The sequence below is a fragment of the Pleurodeles waltl genome, chromosome 6, assembly GCF_031143425.1.
Source record: "Pleurodeles waltl isolate 20211129_DDA chromosome 6, aPleWal1.hap1.20221129, whole genome shotgun sequence".
In the NCBI taxonomy this organism is placed as follows: Eukaryota; Metazoa; Chordata; class Amphibia; order Caudata; family Salamandridae; genus Pleurodeles; species Pleurodeles waltl.
Genome location: NC_090445.1, coordinates 179954871 through 179980674, shown reverse-complemented (window position 1 = coordinate 179980674; position 25804 = coordinate 179954871). Strand labels below are relative to the sequence as shown.

Genomic DNA, 25804 nt, shown 5'->3' with positions numbered 1-25804 from the left:
CGCCCTGGGCGCTTCAGGGCTTAAACCTGAAGCGCCCAGGTCAAAGTCAATGGGTGATGCTTTTCTCGTCACCCAGGGTAGGGCCTCAAGGCACCTTTGCTGAGCCGAGGAGGTCACGCCCATAGGAGCTGTGACCTTAGCCCAGCAAAGTTTAGCTCAGGCAGCCAGGAGTCTGCGAAAATTGCGCATTTCTGCTCCTGGCTGCCGGACCTGAACATGAAGAGTGTCTGTCTGGGCCGCTCCTGTAGGCTAGTATGTTACATATATTAACGTAATTGCCTTTGACTTACCCTATCCTCATAAACTAATTGTAGTCATAGCCTGTGTTACAGCACTCAATGTTAAGCAAATTAATTGGCACGATGCAACATATCCAATTAGGTTGCAATCGTTTGAATTCTGGAGACTTGCACAAGAGTGCTCTACGCTCCAAGGCGCTTTCTACAAAGATCAATGACTTAAACTCTCTCTTTTGAGAACTGCCTGAAGTGTTGTGTAATTAACAAATTAGAATTGTGGCTAGGTCAACTAAGACTTTCATCCCTTTAAGATGAGCAAACTGAATACCATTTCATTGGGTGACAGTAACATCTGTAAATAAAAGACGGACAGTTCCGGCACAGTTTTTTGTCTTATTCGAACTTTCATCTCTATGGAGCGTGAAACATGAATAAAAAGTAAGTACCTCGAAAAAGCATGCGGCCAGTGGCATCAGCTGGAAACTATAGTTGGTCCAGGAGCCAAGGACAAGCCAGAAAATATGAAGTGAACCTAGATGACGTGACCCTGATGATGCTGGCCAATGAGAACCCAGATATTGAGAGTGACCTGGAAGCCTACAAATGATAAGTAGGTGGGGGCGGGCTGTAAGTCTGTTTTAAGATTTATTTAATTTTAATTAGAGATTTCGCAAGCGCGGTGCAGGCCAAACCTAAAAGGGGAGACCCTGACAATTTGGCAAGACAAACAGTCATGTGTTGAAATGGACGTTGAGAACCAGTAGTTCTGAACCAGGAAATTATTGCAGATACCTGGGTTTTAGATTAATTAGGGTGGAAGCAGTAAGTGATTAAGAGTAAAGTGCAGTTTAGAAAACATTTTGCAACAGCAGCCATTAAGATGAAATAAATATTGTATTTGTTTTATTTTACACGCAGATGTTATAACACTGTTCAACATGAAGTGACCTAAATGTATAGCCTCATGTCCATCATAAATTCCCTGTACAGAAATCTTGTATGTGCTAACAGTTTATATGGTTAACCCATAAAATTAAGGGAGTTTTTTATACAAGGATGTGACACACAGATTTGGCAATATTAAGTTTGAATTGGATAATGTAAATTTGCTGTGGAATTGGATTTCGGAGGGGTTCTTTGCTAGCTTCAGCAGGTCACATACTAAAATTGAAACCATTTAGAGATTTGTTAATTAACCAGGCCAAAATAATGTGAAAGGTAAATTAAACCTGTCTGCACGAGACATTCGAATTTACCATATCTGACCTGAGAATAAGATATTTTAACATTAAACATTCTACGTTTTACCTGGAAACGTCTGAAATTACCCTTGTTAAATATCCTTGTAAACCGATGTAATGCACCAGTTAAACAGCATCTGATTCTTTGTATTATTTAGTTTCTTTTTGCAGATTTTTTTCATGTTTGTGTTAATTTCATTATCAGACGCTTCTTTTCTTTTGGTAATCTGCTTTCTGTGGTGCCGCAGCACTTTCACTGCTGAGGGAGGCACATTAGCTGCTCAGTATTGACTCTTGTGCTGTATCAAAAGCATGAGAGCCAACTGGTGGACGACAGTACCCTATATCTGGGAATGCTACCACTCCTGTGGCATTAGATTAGGGTTGGGACTTTGAGAATACAAAATTAAGATGTTCCACAAAACATTAGTGGAAAAAATGCAATCATGTAAGATTACGTTAATGTATATTGTATTGCAGCTCTTTTGTGCCCCTTGAAGGGCACCAAAACGCTTTACACTAGGTTGAGTAAGTAGCTGTCATGTTTGTTGTGCATGGTTGGGAGAATGTGTTGATTGAGGCGTGGACTAGGTGTGGTATGTTTTGATTATGTGCTTGAGGTCCAGAGATGTGCTGCAGACTGTAGCAGGAGGCAGTAGGCAAAAGGAGTGTGAGGGATCAATTCACAAACAAAATATACAAATAAATCTTTACTAGCCTTCATGTTGTTGAGTCATGACTATGAAAAGAGCCAGGTTTCCTACTGCTTTTCTGAACTAGATGGCTGGTGACGATCCTTATTCTTTTCAGTAATTTTTTCCAGCGCTTGCATGTTTGTACCAAGAATGAGCTGATATTTTTTAGATTTTTAGGTGTTGCCTACTAGTTAGCACATGGACTGTCTGTTGCGAAACATATTGTTAGCTTAAGTGTGCGCTTATAGCCTGTACATTGCTTACCATTGGGTGGCTTCATAGTCACTCACTATCATTTGCATGCTTCTAAATCATTACCGTGTGTGGGCTTTCCTTCCTCTTCTGGTGTTTGTCCCTCCTATGGGACATTGGTGCATTACTGTGTTCTTACACTGCTTGCTTTTTCAAGTGCTACATTTTTCTTCTTGTTTAAGCACTCCCTTCTGCACTGCTCTCTCTTGCCCATGTGATTCTCCCCTATGCCTCTCTTTGATGTGCTCGGCTTTTTGTTCTCCCCTGGCCTATATTGCTTTCTTACTGATGTGCTTCTCTCCTATCCTAACTCCATATTTCTCTCTCGCCTGTTTGCTTTTCCCCCTAACCCTCTGCGCTCCACGTTGCTTATTCATACTTTCGCTCTCAATGCCCCTCCGTGTTGCCCCCGCTTTCTCCCGCCAGCACCATTAGTGTTGCTTCCAACCGCACTTATCGCTTCAGCCCCCACCAGCCTCCACTTTGCTTCTGCACACCCGCTTTCTAGAAATAAAACTGCTTTCACACTTTTTTCCTTTTATTTGCTGATCCGAGTTGGATTGGCAAATAAAAATAAAAAATAAAACAGTTTGTCTTTTTGTTAGCAAATCCCTACTACAGAATAAATCCATATCCATATAATTATTTCTTGCTTAGTTATGCTTCACAGCATCAGGGTTTTTACACAGCTTTGCTCAAATGTATTTGCAAATGCAATCCGTCCCAAAGCCGAGAATTATTAGCTTTGTCCATGCTTGTTTAAATGAGAGAATGATCAGGCGTGACATCATATTGGATATGAGGTTTTCTTTTGACTGTACAGCTTGAGTTTTGGCTGTAAGAATAGGTATCATCCCATTGATAGCTAGGTGTGCAATACAGATGGTTTTAGAAGAGAGTCATCTTGCTACTTGTAGCAAGTGTAGGGCTTTCAAGATATGGTACTGTCTACTCAAGTGTAGGACTTGGTTGGCAGCTGCATTCTAAGTTTGATTTTGTTGGTGGCATACCTTGTTATGGGGGCCACGCTGACATGGGATTGTAGTGCTGCCAAGTTTCACAGGTGAGAATTTCCATTATCTGACAGAGACTCCTCGTGCCAGATTCCGTACCTTAGAATTATCCCCAGATATCAGATTGGATCCAGGACCTTTTCGTGGCCAGTACCCCTGTGCGCCGGTAGGTGGCATAGTTTGGCTCCGAATGGCACCATCAGCATTGTCTGTGCCAGAAGTGAAATGCGCAGTACCTTTATAGATGCTAGCCCAGTGCTCTGCCTAAGTTCTTTTCGCGACGGTCAGTGCACATCCAGAAAAGAGTTATCCTCAGACACTTTTTGACTGACCTTTTTCGACATTTTGTTGAAGATTGTTTTTTTTTTAGACATTTTCTCCTGCAATGAGAAGTGTCTGCGAAGAAGGCTTGTTTTAAGTGATGTGGTGCCTGCCACCGGCAAATGTCAGTGACGGGCCCACACCTCGTCTGCCTCTTGTGTCTTGAGCGTGACCAAAACACCAAGACCTGCGTGGATTGTTGTGACAGGCACCCAAAGGCCTTGACGGAGCAGTCCTTCAAACTCCATGCTGCTCGATGAGCGATGCTTTGACAGTCTTGATCCTGGTCAAGAGAAAAGTCCCCAGATTGGTCGCGGAGTTATCATCGTAGTTGAAGTCATCTGGGCACGTCCCACAAGAACAAGAAGTCGACCATCAGAGTCATCCACAAGATGAGGGAACGTTGGCTTTCATTGCCTGGCTCCACAGTTGAGCCTGCACCTTGGTGGTCTCCGCACCTCCCCGAGTTTCCCAGAGCAACCCCCACCCAACTCAGTGACTTTTATAAGGCCATGGGTAGAGGTCCCTCCCATGGGTTTGGGAGGGATCCCTACTGTTTTTCTGCCGGCTGGATCGCCTCCTTTGCCAGTTGTATCCCTTGAATAAATGGACAGATCCGGACCAATGCCGGTCTAGCCACCTCGACCTTCGCCAACAGAGGCCCCACTGCCAACGTCTCCGGCGGTGCCTTCCCATTCTTACCCCTTACTCCAATATGGAGCCATATTGGCGTCCTCCAACGCCGACTCTGGTGCCAGCTGGAACCAGTCCATACAGGCCTGAGCCGTATTCCTTTGGGCTAGGACTTGTGAAAGATTGGGAGGGGCCACTGGACCCCTATAGATATCAGCCCCTAAACCCCAATGAGGACAAATGGTGTGAGGATCTGGCAGATGCCAGTGATGTGGACACATCTCCAGGTGCTGGCTTAGCCTCTTCTCGTACCGTGGTTGTGGAGGATGGAGCCTCATTGGCTGTGCTGGTGAAGAGGGCGGCCGAGGTCCTGGACCTTCAGCTGCTCTCCGTGGCTGTAAAGACGTACGTCTTGATGGAGTTGCTTCAGCCAGGAGTCACCTCATACGAACCTCTTCTCCTGTTTTATGAAGCCCTCATGGACGTCCTACTCAGGGCATGGTCCAAGCCCTCCACAGCCTCTCCTGTGATTAGGAGAATTGCCCTGCCCAGGTGACCTCAATTTCCTCACCCAACACCCCACCCTGGAGAGCTTGGTGGTCCAAGCCCCTACTTCCAAACTAAATCCTGGTGCATTCCCTAACACTCCACTGAACAGGGAATCCAAGAGGCTGGATACCTTGAGAAGAAGATATTTTCTTCTGCCAGCCTGGCTCTTCAGTCGGTGAACATCACATGCCTTATTGCCTATTACTTCTACTTGTTTTGGGACTCAGTTGCGCAGGTGCTGCATATGGTTCCGGAGGAGGCCCGAGCCATACTCTCCCAAGCTATTGCTGATGGGAGAGACACAGCTAAGTTTGCCATATGCCATGAGCTGGATATGGCAGACTCACTAGGCAGAGCAGTTCATCTACGGTGGTTAGAACAACTGGCTTTTTGGGGGTGTCCAGGCCTTTTTCATTGATATTCTCTTTGATGGCTCCCATGTCTTAGGAGACAGGGCAGACTCCGTGCTAGAGCACTTCCAGGATAGCAGAGCTAAAGCCAGGTCCTTGGGCCTTTTTTCATGGCCTCTCGCCAATGCTAGTCTGCCTTTCACTCCTTTCTTGGCCACAGAAGGAGCTTTCAGCTGCGTCTCTACCCACCCAGCCACCATGGCATTAAAGCTTCCCAGCCCCTGTGAGGCAAAGGACGAGGCACCCACAGACCCTGTGGGTCGGGTAGCCAGAGGTCAGTCCAGACTTTTACTCCCCTGGTATCCGCAGCCTACAAGCCTCTTTAGTTTGCCGACCAACCATCCTGGGCACCCAGGATACACCACCACCTGCACCACTGGTGGTCAATAAATTCTGACCGCTGAGTTCTCCAGTTTGTCTGAAGGTGCTACTCCCTTCACTTCGTGACTACACCTCCACCCATGCCACCCCCTTGCGACAGGCTGACGGAAGACCACATCTCCTTATGCCACCAGGAAGAGGTGTCTTTCTTGGCCAACCGAGTCCTAGATAGGGTGCTGGCAGTAGAAGTAAGTTGTAGTTCCTGTTCACGCTAATTTTTGGTTCCCAAGTAGGACGGAGGCCTTTGTCCTATCCTACACCTGCGCCCTCTTGATTTCTTCCTGAAAAAGAAAACATTTCAAAATGCTCATGCTCGCTGAAGTCCTGTCTGCCCTGGACCTGGGAGACTGGATGGTAGTGTTGGACTTGCAGTATGCATACCTCCGCATCCCAGTCCTACCTGCCCACAGACGTTACCTGCGGTTCACTGTAGGTCACGAGCACTTTCAGTTAACACCCCTTTGGCCTTACTAGTACCCCTCACATGTTCACCAAGATGATGGAGGTGGTTGCATCTCATCTGCGGTGATCAAGGATGTCAGTTTCCCCTATTTCGAAGACTGGTTGTTGAAGGTAGTCTCATCCCAGGTGGTCGTTTCCCATCTCCAGATTACAGCTGTCCTCCTGCATTCGCTGGGGTTCACTGTCAACATGCTGAAGTCACACCTTACACCTTTTCAGACACTCCCTTTAATTCCGATGTTTCAGCCTCTATCCTGAATTTCGTTTGGACTGACTCTGAGGCTGCTGGGCCTCATGGCCTCCTGCACCCTGTTGGTGGCACATGGGGCTCTGCAGTGGGACCTAAAGTTCCATTAGTTGCAGCATCAGTGGAATCTCCGACATGGTCCAGCTCTCAGACAGCACTGCAAAAGATCTGCAGTGGATAATGAACTTCAATTGGCTTAGCATGCAGACCCCTCTCCCTTCCCATTCAGATCTGACAGTAATGACAGATGTGTCTATCCTCGGCTGGGGCGGCCATCTGGGAGAGGTGGGAATCAGAAGATTCTGGTCTCTGGCGGAAATACGGACTCAACCTGTTTGAGCTTTGAGCAATCAGGATGGCATTGAAAGCCTTTCTACTCACCAACAAGGGAAGGCTAGTGCTGGTGTTCACGGACAGCACCACCACCATTTGGTCCTGCAAAAACCAGGGCAGGGTAGGGTTGTGGACCCTTTGTCAAGCGGCCCTATGTCTCTGGACATGGCTGGAACATCAGGGCATTTCCCTGGTCGTTCAACGCCTGGGGGATCTCTGAACACCAGAGTGGACATACTTAGCCGTAGATGCCTAGCAGATCACAAATGGTGTCTCAATCCGGAGGGTAGTACAAGGTCTCTTTCAGCAATGGGGGAGAACCTTGGTTAGGTATGACCGCCACTGCCAAGAATGTGCAATGTGAGCAGTTTTGCACGCTGGAGTTTCCAAGGCGGCTCTCGCTCAGATGCTTTTTGTTACGAGTGGAGCTCAGGCCTCCTGTTTGCCTTTTCCGCCCATATCACTCCTGCCTAGAGTTCTCAAGAAGATCAGAAATGACCAGACCTAAATCACCGTGTGGCTCTATGCAGGGCTCAGAGAGTCTGGTATCCCGAGCTGCTGAACATGGCCACCATCCCTCCGATCAGGTATCACCTTTGGGAGGATCTGCTTTCACAGCAGCAGGGGAGTGTTCTCCACCCGAACCTATCAACGCTCCTCCTTCATGCATGGAGTTTGAGTGGTGACAGTTGACAGCTTTTGACCTCCTGATCGAAGTGTTTAATGTCATCTTGGCCACCATGTGTCCATCCACCATGACAGTATACTACTGCTGTTGGGGCAAGTTTGTGGCACGGTGTGTAGAAAAACACGCTGATCCCCTTTCTCAGGTCCTTCTCTTTACTCTCTCTTGCCCAGCAAAGCACTGCTTTTGGCACCTTAGAAGGTTATCTTTCTGCCATCTCAGCATTTCTGCGGTTGCCAGATCAGCCATCCCTTTTCAAGTCCCCTATTGTACATAGGTTTATGAAAGGTCTCCAACACTTGTTCCCATCTTCTCCCTTCCTCATGCCTGTGGGAAGATGGCTCTCTATATTGTGTACTAAAAATAAGTACACTGTGCAGAGAGCCCAGTGGATCCCCAATTGGTTTGCAGAGGCTTAAGTAGATAGGACCAATGCTCTATTTTGTGGTAGTGTGGATAAGCATTTGTTGCACTACAGAGGCAATAAATGAGATACCCACTAAAAGAATAAATCAGAGACCAATTTAGAAAAATAATACATTTGTTTATATACACTTTTTTTAACCCAAGAACTTCATTACAATGTATGTTTTCAAGCATAAATAATTAGTTTAAAAAATTGACACAGTGCAATTTCAAAGTTCTTCAGTGTAAACCTATGGAAGAAAACAATATTCAACAAACAGTGTTAACAACAACGTATAAGGCCATCCTCAGAGAGATATGTTAAGTACTGTGGAGTGATCAGAACCACACCACCAGGTCAATCCGAGCAGCACTGGGGTGGCCGGGTGCAGGGGTGCAGCAAGGTGTCTGGTGCCCAGTGGTTTTCTGTGGGAGTTGGTCATCATGAAGGCAAGTTGCAGGCTCTGGCTGGGAAGCCAGTCGGGGACAACAACAATGTAGGGAGTAGACTTGGTGCTTGGGATGTAGGTGTGCCTTTGGTCCTTTTTTCTAGGGCCCAGGGGAGACAGGTGCAGGGAAGTCCTTAGGCATCGTGGTTACTTTGAGGACAGCAGGCAGGCCGGTGGGGCTGGTGCCAAGTCAGCCGCTTCTTCTTTTCCTCTTCTGCAGGTACGACTCTTCTTTGTCCTTTGCTTTTTAGGTCGTCAGGATCTGAGATCTAGGGTTCAGGGGTGCCACCTAAATACTCAATTTAGGGGTGTTACAGGGAGTGCCTGGTGGTAGCCAGTGGGCTGCCCACCTTTAGGGTGACTACACCCTTTCCATGATCACTTCCTCTGGGAAGTCGGCATTAACCTACCCCAGTGGCTTAATTTATTCCAAACAAGATGGAGGAATTTGAAAAGTGGTGTCCACTTCAGCTTGTCCACCTTAGAGGTGGGACTGGCATAAAGTGGGCACACCTCCTAATCTGCCTAATTTTCCCACCTGTGCTGCTGTCAAAAGTGGGGTCAGGACAGGGGGTTTGTTCCTCTCCACCATCTGGAGAGAGCTGGGTTGCATAAGAAAGGCGGATAGGCCTTTGAAGTTCCCACCCTGGAATGTCCATCCTGCGTTGGTGAGGTGATAACATGCCCGCCCAGTGCAGGCTTATGTCTCTGGCCCTCGAGAGCACTGGCTCTCACCTTGGGGGAAAGGGGTGGGGTGGACAGAAACCCATCTATGGTGGCTGAACTGGTCAGAACCAGCCAGTCAACCCACTGGTAGCTGGTAGGTTTTCAGGGGGTACGTCTAAGGTGCCCTTTGTGTGCAGTTATTAATAAATCCCTCACTGCATCAATTAGGATTTATTAATCTGAAATGTATGATACCAAACATACCTATATTCAGAGAAGCTATCATGTAACTGGGAATCTTGCAGTCATCAATTTAAAATTTAAAAGCACATGCATTTAAAAAAACAACTTTGACATTTTCTGGGAAAGAGATCTGGCACTGGGATCCTGGTTTTTCAGTCAAAGATACACCAGAGACCAGGCAAAGTTGAGGGGGTAGCCATGTCAAAAGAGGCACTTTCCTACAATGCCTCAGTGGGATCTAAACTTATTCTCAACTTTCCTAACATGTGCTTCCTTTGAGCCACTACACAACTGTCCTATCAGGCTCCTTACTATCAAGACGGCCTTTCTAGTGGCAATAACATTTGCCCAGAGAGTCAGTGATCTCCAGGCTTTGTCATCTAAGCCTCCATACCTCAACATCATCACAGACAAGCAGGTCCTTCGCACTAGAATTCCCTTTCTTCTGAATATGGTCACTCCCTTTCATGTAGCCTAGTCCATCATCCTGCCTTTTACGTTCCACCTCATCCCTCTGAGGAAGAGGAGCGGCTCCACCAACTTAACCCAAAAACCGTGTTGTCGTTCTACCTTGACTGCACAAAAGAATTCCTGATGGAAGACCAACTCTAAATGGGGTATGTCAGAGCCAAACAAGGGAAGGCGGTGCAAAAATGGATCATCTCCTTGTCAACATCTGCTATGCATTCGCCAAGAAGCATCCCCCTGAGGATTTGAGTGCTCATTCCACCAGAGCCAAGGCTGTGACCACTGCGCTAGCATGCCGAGTCCCGGTTGTACACATCTGCCAGGCAGCAACATGAGCATCTCTGCACACATTTACCAAGCACTACTCCCTGGACAGTCAAGTCCATAGTGACGGGCACTTTGCCTGCTCAGTCCTGCAGCACTTTTTAGTGTGAAGTTGTTTCACAGATACTTCTCCTGGGAGGTATTGCTTGGTTATCTATTTTACGGTTAGAAATCTGTGGCTAGAAGTCTCTATCATATGTGCAGGTTACTTACCTTTGGTAACACCTTCTTTGGTAGACACTCTAGCTAGCTGCAGGTCCTTACCGACCCACCCATCCTCCCTGCTCTACAAAGGGATTTATAGACTTGGGGATTCTCCCTTTCAGGGCCCTAGTTTTCACACACCTGTGGTCAGTACTCTTTGTGGCACTGTCCTTCTGGCATGGAATGCTGAGAAAAGAAACTCACATCAGCACACTTGGGTGGGCATAAATAGGCACCGCCCATGTCACTTCTGGCGCGGACAACGCTGCCAACTCCAAGCGGAGCCGAATGACACACCTACTAGCGCGCAGGGGTACTACTCATAAAACATTTCCAGATCCAGTCTGACGCCTGGGGATAATTCTAAGGTAAGGATTCTGCAGCTAGATAGAGACTCTACCAGATAAAGCATTACCAAAGGTAAGAAACTTGTTCTTTACTGAAATCAGTTTTAAGATAATTCTTTAGCACTCTTTTATCTACAGGAAGGCCTTCATTCAGAAGGCTGTTCGCGTTTTAGTATAATCTGTGCGTCATCTGCGTAGTTGTAGCAGGTGAATTTGACAGAGTTGACAATGTTGGCAAGTTTTGCCAGTTAAATGTTGGAGAGGAGAAGTGAGGATGGCACCCTGAGGGATGCCTACCTTAATGCTGTATGCAGCAGAATTGTGGTGTGGTTACATTTCTACATAATTTGACATAGTACTTATTACTGATTCAGGTAAGCATATGCATGTGAATGACATCATGGCATGTAGTTGACATTTTGAACAAAAATGTTTTTCTTTATGAACAGACACACAAATACCACCTTTTTCCTCACTATATAGTTTTCTCTGTGTCTTATGTCAAAGGGAGTAGCGTGTGATTAAGAAGTAGGATATGAGAATAGCCAAAGGTCCTAAGTATATTGTTTTGATGTCAGTTTTTTTATTTGTTTCTCTTTGGAAGCTGAACTTTCTGAATACGAAAGCGAAGCCAGCCACACCGGTGATTCCTCTGGGCTTTCATCTCAAGGCGAGATTCTTACTACGCAGGTATGTAGTGTGATTGCAGTTTATGAATGTTTTTGGGGGAGAGAAGGATGCATTCAATGCTTAGTTTGAGCTGGTGGTTGCAGGTGGGCCCACTGGCAGTGGTTTTACGAACCCGCCACTTATTTTTCATCATCAGACTTTGACCCAAAGCAAGAGAGAGAAAAAGCACAGCAGGAAAAAGATGGAAAACTGTGACAAATCAAGAAAGCAGGGATGAAAAAAAACCTGAAAACGTGAGATAATGGGACAGGGAGTCTCTGGTGGTGGATGAAAGAAGAATGAGGTGGAATAAAGACTAAGCAGCCTTAGTATTTGGCACCTCAACATTTTGATAGCACCAGTCGCGGGCTTCAGAGAAAAGCTTTGGGCTCCAGCAATTATTATTTTACAGAATAATCACTGGACGCTTTGCACATTAGTTCTTCACAGCCTAAAAGTTTGATTTGTGCCAAAGTATACCACACTTTCAGGTTGTTTTAATTAATATATCCTGCTCAGGCAGTAAGTGCAAGCCTGCTTATTGTGAAGAAGTTGCAGTGACTTCAAAATGCTGCGTCGAGCTCTGATGCGTGCATTTCATGTCCATGTGCATAGTTAATAGAGCTGTTCAAATTAGAATCTTATATTTTTAGGCTATTTGGAGTTAGATAAGCCTGCAAGAAAGCTTTAGTAGTAGTACTGGCTTTGGCAGTGCCTAACGGGGCCAGACTAGGAATTTAAAACAGCCCTGGCAAAAATTATAAATCCAGCCCCAATGTGCTGACGTTGAATGTGTGCTAGAACCAGAACAACTCATTCAGGTTTCTGCCGGGACCACGTAAGGTGCACCACCACTCCTGGAGGCCAGGACCGACCTCCAAATGTCAAAAACGGCTGCTGGGGCTCCAGACTCCCAGGGGATAGGCCAGCTGGCCAGTCCGGCCATGGTACCTCCATGTCTTTTTCCTTTGGTGTAACTCCTGGTCTTCCTAATCCTTCTGGTCCTCCGGTAACCTGTCTACCTGATACTCACCTTTCTACTCCCAGAGGGCCACTTTCTTCTAGTCCTTCTTCTCCTGGATCTTGTTATGGTCATTATTCCACCACTCCTCTTCATCTCCCTCATCAACCTGGTGGTACTATAGGCACCCTGGTAACTCCACTTCTCATGGTGGTCTTCCTCCTCCTCCTTCTTGTAGTGTTCTGAATTACATTGGTCCTTCTGGACTTGGCCACCTAGCTGTCCTGTTCTTGGTGATCCTGATGCTTCTGTACCTGTTAGTCCCTCTTCATCCTGTGATCTATCTGGTCCTCTTCCTCCTGTAGTGCAGCCTCCTGATTCTGGTCCTCTCGTCCTGCTAGTTGGCCTGGTGAACCTAGACCACCTCCTGGCACTCCTCCCCATCTTGTTCCTCCTTCTGTTCATGATCCTAGTCCTCCAGGTGGTCCTCCTAGTCCTATTCCTCATGGTCCATCTTCTCATCACTTGGTTCTGGTTTCCAAGGTAATCTTGTTCTTGGTCCTCTTCCTCCTTTTGATCTTCTTCCTCTTCATTATCCTGGTCATCTTTCTCTTTCTCGTGGCAGTCCTGGTTCTTCCTCCTACCCCTGGCCTTTTCCCTGATCCTCCTCTTCCAGGTCACCTATTCCTGGCCTTCTGATCAGAGTCCTCATCTTCCTCATGGCGCCTTTTCTCCTCCCAGTTTTCCTATTCGTCCTCCTTGTTTTCCTCCTCTGCCTCGATGTCTGCTTCACTCTCATTGTCCTTTACTCCACTCCCATCCCCAAGACCCCAACTCCACCACACTGTTGAGGCCGGTACGACCTGCAAACATGAATAGGTTGGCGCCCATCAGGTGGCCTGAGGCTGTGGACATGGCCTGTAAGGGGCCAGTGTTTGTGTACAGTCCAGTGTTCGTGTACAGTGTTTGTGTAGAAGGTGGCTGGGGGTGCAGAAGCTGCAGCACTAAGGATATGCTGCTGAACGCAGGTTTAGGTGTACCTTTTCACCTTCACAGATGCTAATGAGGTAAATATTTGCAGTGAAATGCACCCTGAAAAGGAGGGTATCTCCCTTAAACCACTAACAATGCAACCTTTGCCCTATCGTGTTTGTCAGTCTCCTCTGCCTTCAAGTCTGTCACTTGAGTTTAGATCTCGTTTTCCACACAGCGTCTGTATTTTTAATCTGAGTATAGGTGGTCAAATATTGTGCGCAATAATTGTGTAATTTGCATAACTACGCGAAATTCAAAAGTGGTATTTAGTGTTTATATTTCTGTGTGTGGCGTTACGGCCAGAGCTGCCGAATTGGAGCCGGGGAATCAGGTTTGCGTCTCGGCGTCGCCTCAACATCCTGTGGTGCTGGCCAAATCTTCTCGTGCATACGGAAAAAACCGTGTGCTTGTGCAACGAAACTGTTGCTCGTGTAGAGTGCTCCAATACCTTCGGATCGGCATCGGCCGCTCCCGCTCTGGTCATTCACTTTTTTCCCGTGCGTTCACGCAGATATTTTTCTGCTAATGGCACTTTATACGACATGGAGTAATATGGGGAATATCATGTAACAAGTGCAGTACAAAATTACCAGAATGCGGTACGATTACGCCGGCCTAACAAGCAATTTGCCTGGACCTTGTAAAAAAGTCTTCAAGTAACAGACCTCCTTAACCCCTGTTATTTGATATTTTTTTTGATTGTCCGTACTCCGCACTCACTCCACTTAAATCATTCACTCTATGTATTTGTGTTATTTCAGTGTAGCATTCCTTCATTAAAATCTGTTTTCCTGCTTCACTGTGAACTGTACTTTTCTGTATAATGAGCTAGCACGGCCACATGGTGGCGGTAGTCCATTAGTTAATAAAGTAAATGTTTCATAAAGGCCGGCTCTTAAAACATTTCATTCTTTGACGCTCGGTCACTCTGGTCTGTGTAGGAAGCTCTTTCGATAGATATGTATCTTGGCTTGGAACATGAGTTTTCCTGTTGGGGCAATGTGTGATTATGGTTTTTCTGGTAAATAAATTCCATAGGGCTCCTAGTTAAGGAGGCCAGTAAATGTCATCCAGCTTTTGCTTGTAAATACCGCGAATCTCGCGGCGGAATACTCGAGACTTGACATGCTTTCGTCATACAGTTTGATAAATGGGGCAGTGCTTGTTTCGCGCCGCTGCGCGCATGTGGACGGTTGTAAGAGTGTATTAAATAGTCATCTGTAGAGCAAAGGCACTAGTGATTTCTTTTTAATTCCCTGCAAAAGTAGGTAGGGAGACCGGGCCTCTCTGATTTGCCGGGACGGATTTAGTTAATTTAGCACCTCACGGTTCTCAGAGAGGGTCCAACGAATAGAGAGAGACAAGTTTTCAATAATTCCAGGGTTAATTACCAGCCTTTACCTGAAAGCGATTCATTTTACACAGTTTTTGCAAATTTGCAATAAACTTAGGTCCGTCCGAATATTTATTTATACCGGCGTAATTTCCAGCATTTTGCGTTATGTTTATTTATTAAAAATACCTGAGATTACCAAATCGCGTAGTAGAGATTTTGTTAAGGGAGGACACGGGAATAATACGAGAACAAACAGAGCACGAGTCGCCGTTTGTGTAGTTTTTAGATTTTTTTTTTCGCTTTAGGACTAAATGCGTCAAGTCCAAAATGGATCCAGGAACGCATTTTGCGCCAACAGATAGTGCAAACTGCCAGATTGCCATTTCCCTTGTTATTTTGTTGATGTTGATGATTGGCCTACTTTTCACATGTGGAAAGTATTCGAATTTTGCCCAGACCTAATTTAATTACCCTTAGTGCCTATGTTGGTGATGGCTGTCAATAGACATTCTGTTCCCTTCAGTTGATACGACACAGTAGCCATAGTATACGTTTTGGGGATGTCACGGTTTTGCATTTTTTTGTAATCTGGTCACCCCACAGACTGGCCCCAAGTGTGTGCTTCCGTTGCGTGTAACAGCGTGTTTGGGGACGGGGTGACTGCCCTGGAATTAACCTATTTGGGTGCACACAATGAATACACGAGTGCGTCCTTTCCTATATCACAGATTTACGACCAGTAGTTGCCACAGGGCGCTGACAAACGTAGGCAGTGTGGTTAATACGTAACCAGTGACACCTACTGCTGCTTGTCCGGCATGCTGGTATAGTTCTAGCCCTTGCCCTGTCTCTCACATTCCATCTCTGCACCGTGGCAGGAAGGCAGTCCCTTCTGGCGTACACGTTATCATTCCCGCGAGCGGCCGCATACGAACACTTTTCAAGAATCTTTCTTTTATCTCGTTTTACTCTCTACAAACATATAAACCTCTTACACTTGTTTCCGTGTGGCTCTCATTCATCCCTCCCCCTTCTTTCTCTGTCATTGTTGTTAACATATTTGCTCCCTTTTCGCACTCTGCCTCCAAGCTTTCCCGGCCTCCTCCCTGCGGTCGGCTCTCTCAAGCTGGGAACAGAGAGGGACCACCAGCCCGCATAATATTTCCCCAACCCTCTTCCTGTCCCAGTATAGGCAGGGCCCCTAAAATTATGCGATTGTGCGGCTGCAGCATTTTTGGCAAAATTATGGTTTTACCTCTCTGCCACATAATCCGCCGTATTTTGCATAATCTGCAGATTTTAACAACACAAAAACCGTTTCCAGGTCAAAGGGTTTGAAAGTTACTAAAACGCAGCGACGCATGTTTGCTCGCAATGGAAGGCCCCTTTGCAGAGATTGACTGGTCATCTTTCTGTCTCTTATTGCTATATTTGGGTGTTAAACTTGTTCAAATGAGATGCAGCTAATGTCCAGACACGATTACCAATCGTAAAAACTACAAATTAGTGAAAAAATGCTATAACAAAATGTGCCGTATTATGCCGCATAATTTGCCTTTTCGTGCTGCGTAATTTACTCAACCCTGCAGCCTGTTTTGGTCCTCCGCGGCCGTATAATTCTAGTGGCCCTGCATAGAGCTGGCACTTGTCACTCGTCAAGGTATGTGCTTCACGCGCATGCAGGGCATGTGCAGCGCGAATGATTGAGAACATGATACCTCATTTCTTTTACAACAGCAGAGAGAAGCCATGCAGAATAATTTGGAAAAACTTCAGGAAGAAATGGCCGCCCTTCAGGCTGTGTTGGAGCAGAACGAAACTCAAAATTTGGAACCGCAGAGAGCCGCGAGTGCTCGACCCGAGCAGAGTGCAGCTGCCTCGTCCAACGAGACTACGAAATCTCCGGATAAAGGTGGGTGATCGGCGCAGACATCATGGACTAGCTACTAATTAAAACATTAAAACTCCAAATGCCGCCATCTCAACTGTATTTATACTAACTTGGCCATCCCAGGATTTAAAGAGGCAACAAAACTCTTTTCCTTCCTACTTTGCTCCTCTGAGAAGTGATGGGATATCCACATGTGGACACTGTTTACGTGGGATAAAGGGGTGTGGTAGGGCGTATTTAAAAGGGACCTGGCCAAAGAAGCTTATCTAGGAATCATTTTTAAGGGACTTGGCCTATTTAATTAAGGACGTGGCTTCAAAAGTTTGAACTAGAACCCCGTGGTATGCACAGCCTGCCACTTGACCAATATTTGGGTGAGTTGCTGAGTTTTCTGTCATTTCTTCTAAACACGTCCCACAGCAGTGAGCACAAACATTTAAAACAAGCCAAACTAGTTGGCTTTGCCAGTACTTGCTTGTAGCATATGGTTAATGGGTAACACTAATTATATTGTGAATAATTAGACTTGAAAATGCTTTAGGGCCATATGTACTAAGGCATTTTCCCATAGACACAGAATGGGTAAAACCCTTTGATACATCTGGCCCTTAGTTCTGAAAATAATGTGAATCACACTTTACTAAGGTCTGTGCAAGAGGTAGTGATCTCCAGAGCGTCTGTCATTCCTGCCCCCACTTCACAGTACTTTCCTCTGGAGTCTCCCAGCCTGGTAGACAATTGCACCCTCTTTCTCCCGCTATCGGCCTGAAATCTTCCTCCTCCATGTCTTACACGTCATCTCCTTCCTCTTCCATCGCTGTATTTTCACAAAGTCCTGCATGTCCTTCCTTGAGTAATCCTCTCTTCACCTTTCTCTCTCCTCAGCTGTAAACTCAGTATTTTGTTTTCCTTTGACGCTGTTAATATCTCAACATCCACATATCGCCTTCAAATAGTTTCCATACTGTGGTAGTCACAATTGACACGTGTGACGATCACTCTTGGTGCTCCATAGAGAGGCTAAGGTTTGGATTAACATGTAGTCCAATCACCATTAAGACCTGCTGACAGGAACTGTTAGAAACCCGCACTGCCTTGACCTTCCACTCCACAGCTGTAAAGGCACCACCTCAGGAACACCAGACCATAACTCGAACTCACCAAGACACTTAAACACACAATATGCACTATACAGGACATCGAAACAAAACATCTGGAAAAAGAAAATACTCCTAAGAGAATGCACAGTGAGGTGAAAATACCTAAAATATGACCAGGGACTGCTTTGCTGGCATGGATTACCTTAAGGGTTGTTGATGTCAGTGTTTTATGTTTTATATTGATCAGTATTTTTGCCTATCAGTTTAAGGAGTTGAACATAGGGCCATGTAGAAACCCTTTTCAAGGTCTGTTTTTAAGTACTGCCTAGTCAGAGTACCAGCAGGACCTGCCCCACTTAAAGCCATGCTGTGCTCTTAACCAAATACTGCTGGGATCAAGATTGAAGTATTCCAGAAGGGTCATACAACAGAGGGGAAGAATATAGAATCTGAATAATGAAGATTAACAGTAAGTAATCCAAACATATCCCCCTTTCTTATCCCAATCCTGAAAGAAATGAACATATGCTAGAACACAATACCTTTCTTTACCCCTGTCCTAGAGGGAAGTGCCCTGGCAGTCATAATATAATATAGAGACATATTCTTAAATTGGAGTGCAGCCTCCTTCTAAAACACCAGCTCGTAGAGGTCCCTAATAAAGAGCTGCCTAATAAATATCTGTAAGGGAATCACCATTTGCAGCAGCCAAGACTTCTTCCTCTCATGGATCTCACCTGCTATGAGCCATAGAATGAAACACCTGAAGTCTTGTTTAACAGCAGGATTGGCATCTTAACTCAGTGACTTGGGTAGAGGTAAATGCCTTCCTTCCCTGATGGCCTGTTCCAAATTTAATCGGTTCTCACACTGCTGATACTGTCCTGAACGTGAACAATGAATGCCCATGGCTCTAGTGACCAGTAAATGTAGTGACCACCAGTTAATGTAGGGCCCTTAATTTAATCTGACATTGAACTGGGGGGTGAGGGGTGGCAATGTTATCCCCATTTCTACTACAAGGATGACCGCACTTTAGAAAGAAACCTAGACAGAGAGTGCCCTGTCCTGGAAGACGTGAAAGTTATGACAGTCTGGCACTAGTTCATGGAGCCTTTCGTAGAGTCGATTGCCACCTGCAAGTATAGCTTTCTAAATAAGGATTTTGGACAGGACCTTAATAAGTGGTTGCAGAAGAGATTATAAAGGACCTCTAAAGTTGATGGTAATGTTCGGGAAGGGGTTCCAGATTCAATGTCCTGTCCTAGGTAGAGACACTCTTCAGATGGTTGATGTATGCCAGTCTTTCCTGGGGAACTCACACCCTTTATACTTCTCCATGTATTCAGGAGTAGCCACCGCCTGTCCTATTTCAACCCCCTTTTGCAGTACTGGAGCATACATCCTGCCTTGTAGTTCCATAGGACTAGTTCACAATCTTGGCACCAAACTTAAACAACACACAAAACTGATCATAGGCCCCTGCTCCTGTCCTAATCGACTTCTCCCTATGCAGAGCTTCATTTAAAGACAATTCTAGGACCTGGATTTGGATATCTTTCATTCGCAGTAGGTTTTGCTGAGAGAGAGTTGAAGCAGATTCCTCCTTCTCCAAATGCCTAGAGAGAGGGAGGGAGAGTTGAAGTAGTGCTGTCTGTTGATACTATTCTTTCCCTTTCTGAAGAGGTTCTCTTTCAGTTTTACAATCCAAGTGCACTCTCCAATGATGCCAGGATCTTCTGATCATAAGCCTTCACCTGGTCCATGTGTTGTCTGTTGGGGTGGGGAGGGGGGTCATTAATCACTTTGAGATCAATCTTGGTTGACTGATTTCGGAGTCATGCCCCTTTCATATTTTAATGAACACTTGTAGGAAGTTGGCTCTGTATGTGCTATTTCAAAGTAAGGAATAGCATGCACAGAGTCCAAGGGTTCCCCTTAGAGGTAAAATAGTGGTAAAAAGAGATAATACTAATGCTCTATTTTGTGGTAGTGTGGTCGAGCAGTAGGCTTATCCAAGGAGTAGTGTTAAGCATTTGTTGTACATACACATAGACAATAAATGAGGTACACACACTCAGAGACAAATCCAGCCAATAGGTTTTGTATAGAAAAATATATTTTCTTAGTTTATTTTAAGAACCACAGGTTCAAATTTAACATGTAATATCTTGTTTGAAAGGTATTGCAGGTAAGTACATTAGGAACTTTGAATCATTTCAATTGCATGTATACTTTTCAAGTTATTCACAAATAGCTATTTTAAAAGTGGACACTGCAATTTTCACAGTTCCTGGGGGAGGTAAGTTTTTGTTAGTTTTACCAGGTAAGTAAGACACTTACAGGGTTCAGTTCTTGGTCCAAGGTAGCCCACCGTTGGGGGTTCAGAGCAACCCCAAAGTTACCACACCAGCAGCTCAGGGCCGGTCAGGTGCAGAGTTCAAAGTGGTGCCCAAAACGCATAGGCTTCAATGGAGAGAAGGGGGTGCCCCGGTTCCAGTCTGCCAGCAGGTAAGTACCCGCGTCTTCGGAGGGAAGACCAGGGGGGTTTTGTAGGGCACCGGGGGGGACACAAGCCCACACAGAAATTTCACCCTCAGCGGCGCGGGGGGCGGCCGGGTGCAGTGTTAGAACAAGCGTCGGGTTCGCAATGGAAGTCAATGAGAGATCAAGGGATCTCTTCAGCGCTGCAGGCAGGCAAGGGGGGGCTTCCTCGGGGAAACCTCCACTTGGGCAAGGGAGAGGGACTCCTGGGGGTCACTTCTGCAGTGAAAGTCCGGTCCTTCAGGTCCTGGGAGCTGCGGGTGCAGGGTCTTTTCCAGGCGTCGGGACTTAGGTTTCAGAGAGTCGCGGTCAGGGGAAGCCTCGGGATTCCCTCTGCAGGCGGCGCTGTGGGGGCTCAGGGGGGACAGGTTTTGGTACTCACAGTCGTAGAGTAGTCCGGGGGTCCTCCCTGAGGTGTTGGTTCTCCACCAGTCGAGTCGGGGTCGCCGGGTGCAGTGTTGCAAGTCTCACGCTTCTTGCGGGGAGATTGCAGGGTTCTTTAAAGCTGCTCCTTTGGATAAAGTTGCAGTCTTTTTGGAGCAGGTCCGCTGTCCTCGGGAGTTTCTTGTCGTCGTCGAAGCAGGGCAGTCCTCAGAGGATTCAGAGGTCGCTGGTCCCTTTGGAAGGCGTCGCTGGAGCAGAGTCCTTTGGAAGGCAGGAGACAGGCCGGTGAGTTTCTGGAGCCAAGGCAGTTGTTGTCTTCTGGTCTTCCTCTGCAGGGGTTTTCAGCTAGGCAGTCCTTCTTCTTGTTGTTGCAGGAATCTAAATTCTTAGGTTCAGGGGAGCCCTTAAATACTAAATTTAAGGGCGTGTTTAGGTCTGGGGGGTTAGTAGCCAATGGCTACTAGCCCTGAGGGTGAGTACACCCTCTTTGTGCCCCCTCCCAAGGGGAGGGGGTCACATTCCTAATCCTATTGGGGGAATCCTCCATCTGCAAGATGGAGGATTTCTAAAAGTTAGTCACCTCAGCTCAGGACACCTTAGGGGCTGTCCTGACTGGCCAGTGACTCCTCCTTGTTATTCTCATTATTTCTCCTGGACTTGCCGCCAAAAGTGGGGGCTGGGTCCAGGAGGCGGGCATCTCCACTAGCTGGAGTGCCCTGGGGCATTGTAACATGAAGCTTGAGCCTTTGAAGCTCACTGCTAGGTGTTACAGTTCCTGCAGGGGGGAGGTGTGAAGCACCTCCACCCAGAGCAGGCTTTGTTTCTGTCCTCAGAGAGCACAAAGGCTCTCACCGCATGAGGTCAGACACTCGTCTCTCAGCAGCAGGCTGGCACAGACCAGTCTGTCCTGCACTGAACAATTGGGTAAAATACAGGGGGTATCTCTAAGATGCCCTCTGTGTGCATTTTTTTATAAATCCAACACGGGCATCAGTGTGGGTTTATTATTCTGAGAAGTTTGATACTAAACTTCCCAGTATTCAGTGTAGCCATTATGGAGCTGTGGAGTTCGTTTTTGACAGACTCCCAGCCCATATACTCTTATGGCTACCATGCACTTACAATGTCTAAGGTTTTGCTTAGACAGTGTAGGGGCATAGTGCTCATGCACATATGCCCTCACCTGTGGTATAGTGCACCCTGCCTTAGGGCTGTAAGGCCTACTAGAGGGGTGACTTACCTATGCCACAGGCAGTGGGAGGTTGGCATGGCACCCTGAGGGGAGTGCCATGTCGACTTAGTCATTTTCTCCCCATCAGCACACACAAGCTGGCAAGCAGTGTGTCTGTGCTGAGTGAGGGGTCCCTAGGGTGGCATAAGACATGCTGCAGCCCTTAGAGACCTTCCCTGGCATCAGGGCCCTTGGTACCAGGGGTACCAGTTACAAGGGACTTACCTAGGTGCCAGGGTTGTGCCAATTGTGGAAACAATGGTACATTTTAGGTGAAAGAACACTGGTGCTGGGGCCTGGTTAGCAGGGTCCCGGCACACTTCTCAGTCAAGTCAGCATCAGTATCAGGCAAAAAAGTGGGGGGTAACTGCAATAGGGAGCCATTTCTTTACAACACTTAAAGCCATTTTTCTCACAAATTCCGGGGTTAGCTTTTGAAGGCCGTGCCTCTGCCGCCATCAACTGACAACTTCTTGAAAACCCAGATGGAGGTCCACCACAAGCTTTGGTTAAGACAGTGCCTTCAGCCTCCATCAGCATACAACAAAATCACTGCTGTTTAGGCTGACAACAATTTTTCCTAACATGTAAACAATGCTGGATGATTATAAATATTTCTTGTTTATTAAGCTGTTATCAATCCTTATGCACTTGAGCCCAGATTTTAAGTTTTTCTCCCATGATCCAAGTTTCATTGTGATCTCTGGAAATCTAGATGATGCCAAATTGGTGATAAAATGGTCTCCCATCCATTTCATTGTGACTCTTACTCTTAGCCCAGTTTCTAGATCCTGTAAAATATGACCTTTTTTTCTTGAAAGAAGGAAATTACATGGCTAATTGACATGACCCTCATGCCCGGGGCATAGTGATTTATGGAAATGGGGGGAAAAAAAAGAGGACAAGGTGCCGGTGATAATGATGAAATAAGAATTCTGAGTGTGAAAATGCACGAGTAATGAGATCAAGAGCTGCCAAAAAGTGTGCCAGAATCCAATGGCAAAAGTTCCATGCAACTTACATTTATCAAGTGCCAATTGCCCATTAATTATCATCCACAATGCCTCTTTCTGGCTGCCAGGGGAATGACAGAAGTCTTACCGCGTGCGAATGGACAGTACCTAAGAGAGAATCTAAAACTGACATCCAAAGATGCTGAAAAAGTAATAATAAAGAAAAGATTGTAATGACCTCGCACCTGTAAATAATCATCCGCCCGTATTGGCCAGGAAAGGAATAGCATGGCTACAGTATGCAGACAACATAGTTTTACTCAGTCAAACACCAGTCGGACTACAGCATAGCATTGACGCACTTCATACATACATAACAATGCAAGACCTGGAACTGAACTTGAGCAAAACTAAGGTTGTCCGCCTGGTTGAAACGAAGCTTAAATCTTTTTCATGGTTCATAAATGGAACCCGGGCGGAGGTTGCCCCTACATATAAATATTAGGGATTCACCATGGATCACCTCTTGACTTTTAAACCACAGCTTGCTGTTGCCCAAGCTAAATCCCACTTTTTGACCTATGGTTTTTAAGTATTAAAACAAAAACTGAGTTGCCCGTCATACACTCACATGCTTTCTGTCATGGCAGCACGGCTAATGCCCCCACCGTTGCTTATGGAGCAGAAATAATGCTGGAGAAGGAAGCAGCTTTTTACAACCAAGTTCAAACAAAGGCCTATAAATCAGCTTTCCAGATTCCACGATCAGCATCCCCTGCCCAGGTCTGCTTAGAATTGGGTTTGAAAAATTATGAACATCAGAGTAAATGTGCCTTTACCAAATTATGCTGGAGAATGCATGTAGCAGAGATCGGTACCATCAGCAATCTATGCTGGGTCGAAATCGAGGAGCAACAGCGTTGCAATGATAAAGGCATTTGGGGTCATCATTTAAACAACTGTAATAAAGACCTAGGTTTGCGAGAAGCCTGGGAGAGGAACATGGGCAAAGTGGAGTTTTATCAGAAGGCAAATGCTGCCACTAGGTTGAAGTCCGTAATTTTTGATAAACATAAATTTGCAAAAAGACAACATGCCTGGACTGTAATAACATCATACAAATCTCTACGGGCTCAGGAATACCTAGCAGCATCCTTCACCCAGTCATTAAAAATTCAGTTCATGCTTTTTCAATTTGGGTTGATGGAAACAAAAGATATGGTCCCTCTATGGAGACAGCAAGCACAGACACATTCTTGCCGACTGTGTGGGTACAGACAAGAGTCACTAGAACATACCTTTTGTGTGTGCCCGGCTTTGCTAGGCCACAGGATATTGTATTTGAAAAACATTTTCAGGTCACTAAATATACGCCAATGTAGGCCTGCCGTTATCAGTTGGCTTAGTGGGCTTTCAATTCCGTTTTCTTGTCGAGGGACTAAATTTAAGCCTAGTAAGCCGAGAGTGCCCGGTTTCTCTGTTTATGTTTGAAGAGTTCCCAAATGGTTAACTCTAGCTTGTAATTAGTCATTGGTGCCTAGGTATAATTTTGTGTTATTAAACTTAGGAAATTGCCTGTGTTTTATTTTTTAGTAACCAGGATGCAACGTTGCTCTAACACGGGCGTAAGAAAGTCCCTGAATTTAAGATCAAGAATAAAGGATGAAACTAGTGGAGTAGGCTTTAATCACGTATAAGTTTAATACTTTATGACATGATTTAGGATCAGAATAAGCTAAAAATCATTTTTATGTGCTTTTATTCTTAAACAGAGAGTATGTTTGAGTATTTATATAGCATGTACGTTTGTATAGCGATGGTTTTAATTAACTTCGATAATAAAAAAAAATTCACTTTTCAATGTAATGACCAGTAAAAAGGACAACGTCTCATGTAAGGTGGAGAGTGAGAATTCTTACAGGGGGTGCGTGTAAACGCTACCTGGGAACGTTTCAAATGGCTTGAAAGGACAATGCCAGAAAACAATCAAAGTTCTGAAACACAGAATTGGGGGGAAAATAACAAAATAAAAATCAACTACCTGGTGAATATGACCTGGTCTCCAGAGAGGAGGCGTGCAAGAAATCTTTCCTCGAGGAAGCACGAACGCCGTGTCAAGTACTGGCATGTTTAATTGGTGAACTTTATCGCGTTCCACAGAAATCCCCCTGCTGTACCAATATTCAGTGCCATGCTGTTTGTTAAATGGATTAATTGCAGAATCTTTGAGGTCTGAGCTCTCCTTTTGATCTGCCAAGTACCGTTACCTTTAATTGGTGCCCTTCATCGCGACTCATGGTTGATCCATGGAAATAAGTACTACTGTTGGCTATGCCCTCCTTGCTTGCTCCTGGTGCAATGCATTCTGCCTATTATTAATACGGAGCCTTTGTTTGAGTAACTGCAAATTGATGTTCCCAACTGCACCTTTGAGTGTCTTTCACATTGTGTATATTTCTCACCTAGGCTATTAATGTATGACTTATATATGGGGGTGGAAAGTATTCATTGAGTAATATTTTTCTTGAATGTCTGATGAACGTGTATGGTTATTTTTGCTTGGGTGGGTAAGCCCCACTTTCTCTTCCCCCTTTTGTGACTATGTCCTTGTGCCTTCTACTTTGACCTTATAATTTATGTGTGACCTTGTTTTTTGTGTACAATATTAGTACAACGTTGGCATGCTTGCGGTTTCTGGATATTGACATGCTAACTAACATATTCTTGTTTCTGGTCCTGATGGCTAGCTCTATATGCACCACTTCAGTATGGCCATCATGGTGTTCCACGTCTCAAGCACTTATAGCTGCTCGCTTTCGATTGGTTTATTATGGCGGAATTGTTTGCCGAGACTGACACACTTGTGCCACTGTTGCTTGTCGGATAAGCGGTTGCGCTTCGAGATACAATTCACCACTTCACTATGTCATCATGCCCCCCGTCGTGCGCACTTGTCCCTCCTTGATTTCTTTTGACTTTATTTTGGTGGAATTGCCTGCCGAACCTGACGCATTGGAGCCATTGTTGCCGGTTTGATACAGTGTTTGCGCTTCCTTGAGGTAAGATTTCTTGCACCCCTTCCTCTCTGTAGACTGGGTCGCAATCACCAGGCAGTTGATTTTTATTTACTTTA

General features: G+C 45.7%; 1 protein-coding gene across 6 annotated transcripts in view; it reads left to right on the top strand.

Annotated features, from left to right (window-relative positions):
* BRCA1 (BRCA1 DNA repair associated) overlaps positions 1 to 25804 on the top strand; it is a 477104-nt gene that overhangs the window by 266703 nt on the left and 184597 nt on the right. For 5 of the 6 annotated variants that reach the window (XM_069237765.1, XM_069237761.1, XM_069237762.1 and 2 more), the window contains exons 11-12: positions 11172 to 11257; positions 16306 to 16480. In XM_069237765.1, coding sequence (XP_069093866.1) covers positions 11172 to 11257; positions 16306 to 16480 — 261 coding nt within the window. The remainder of the gene's footprint in view (positions 1 to 11171; positions 11258 to 16305; positions 16481 to 25804) is intronic. The other variant, XM_069237766.1, reaches the window with a different exon arrangement.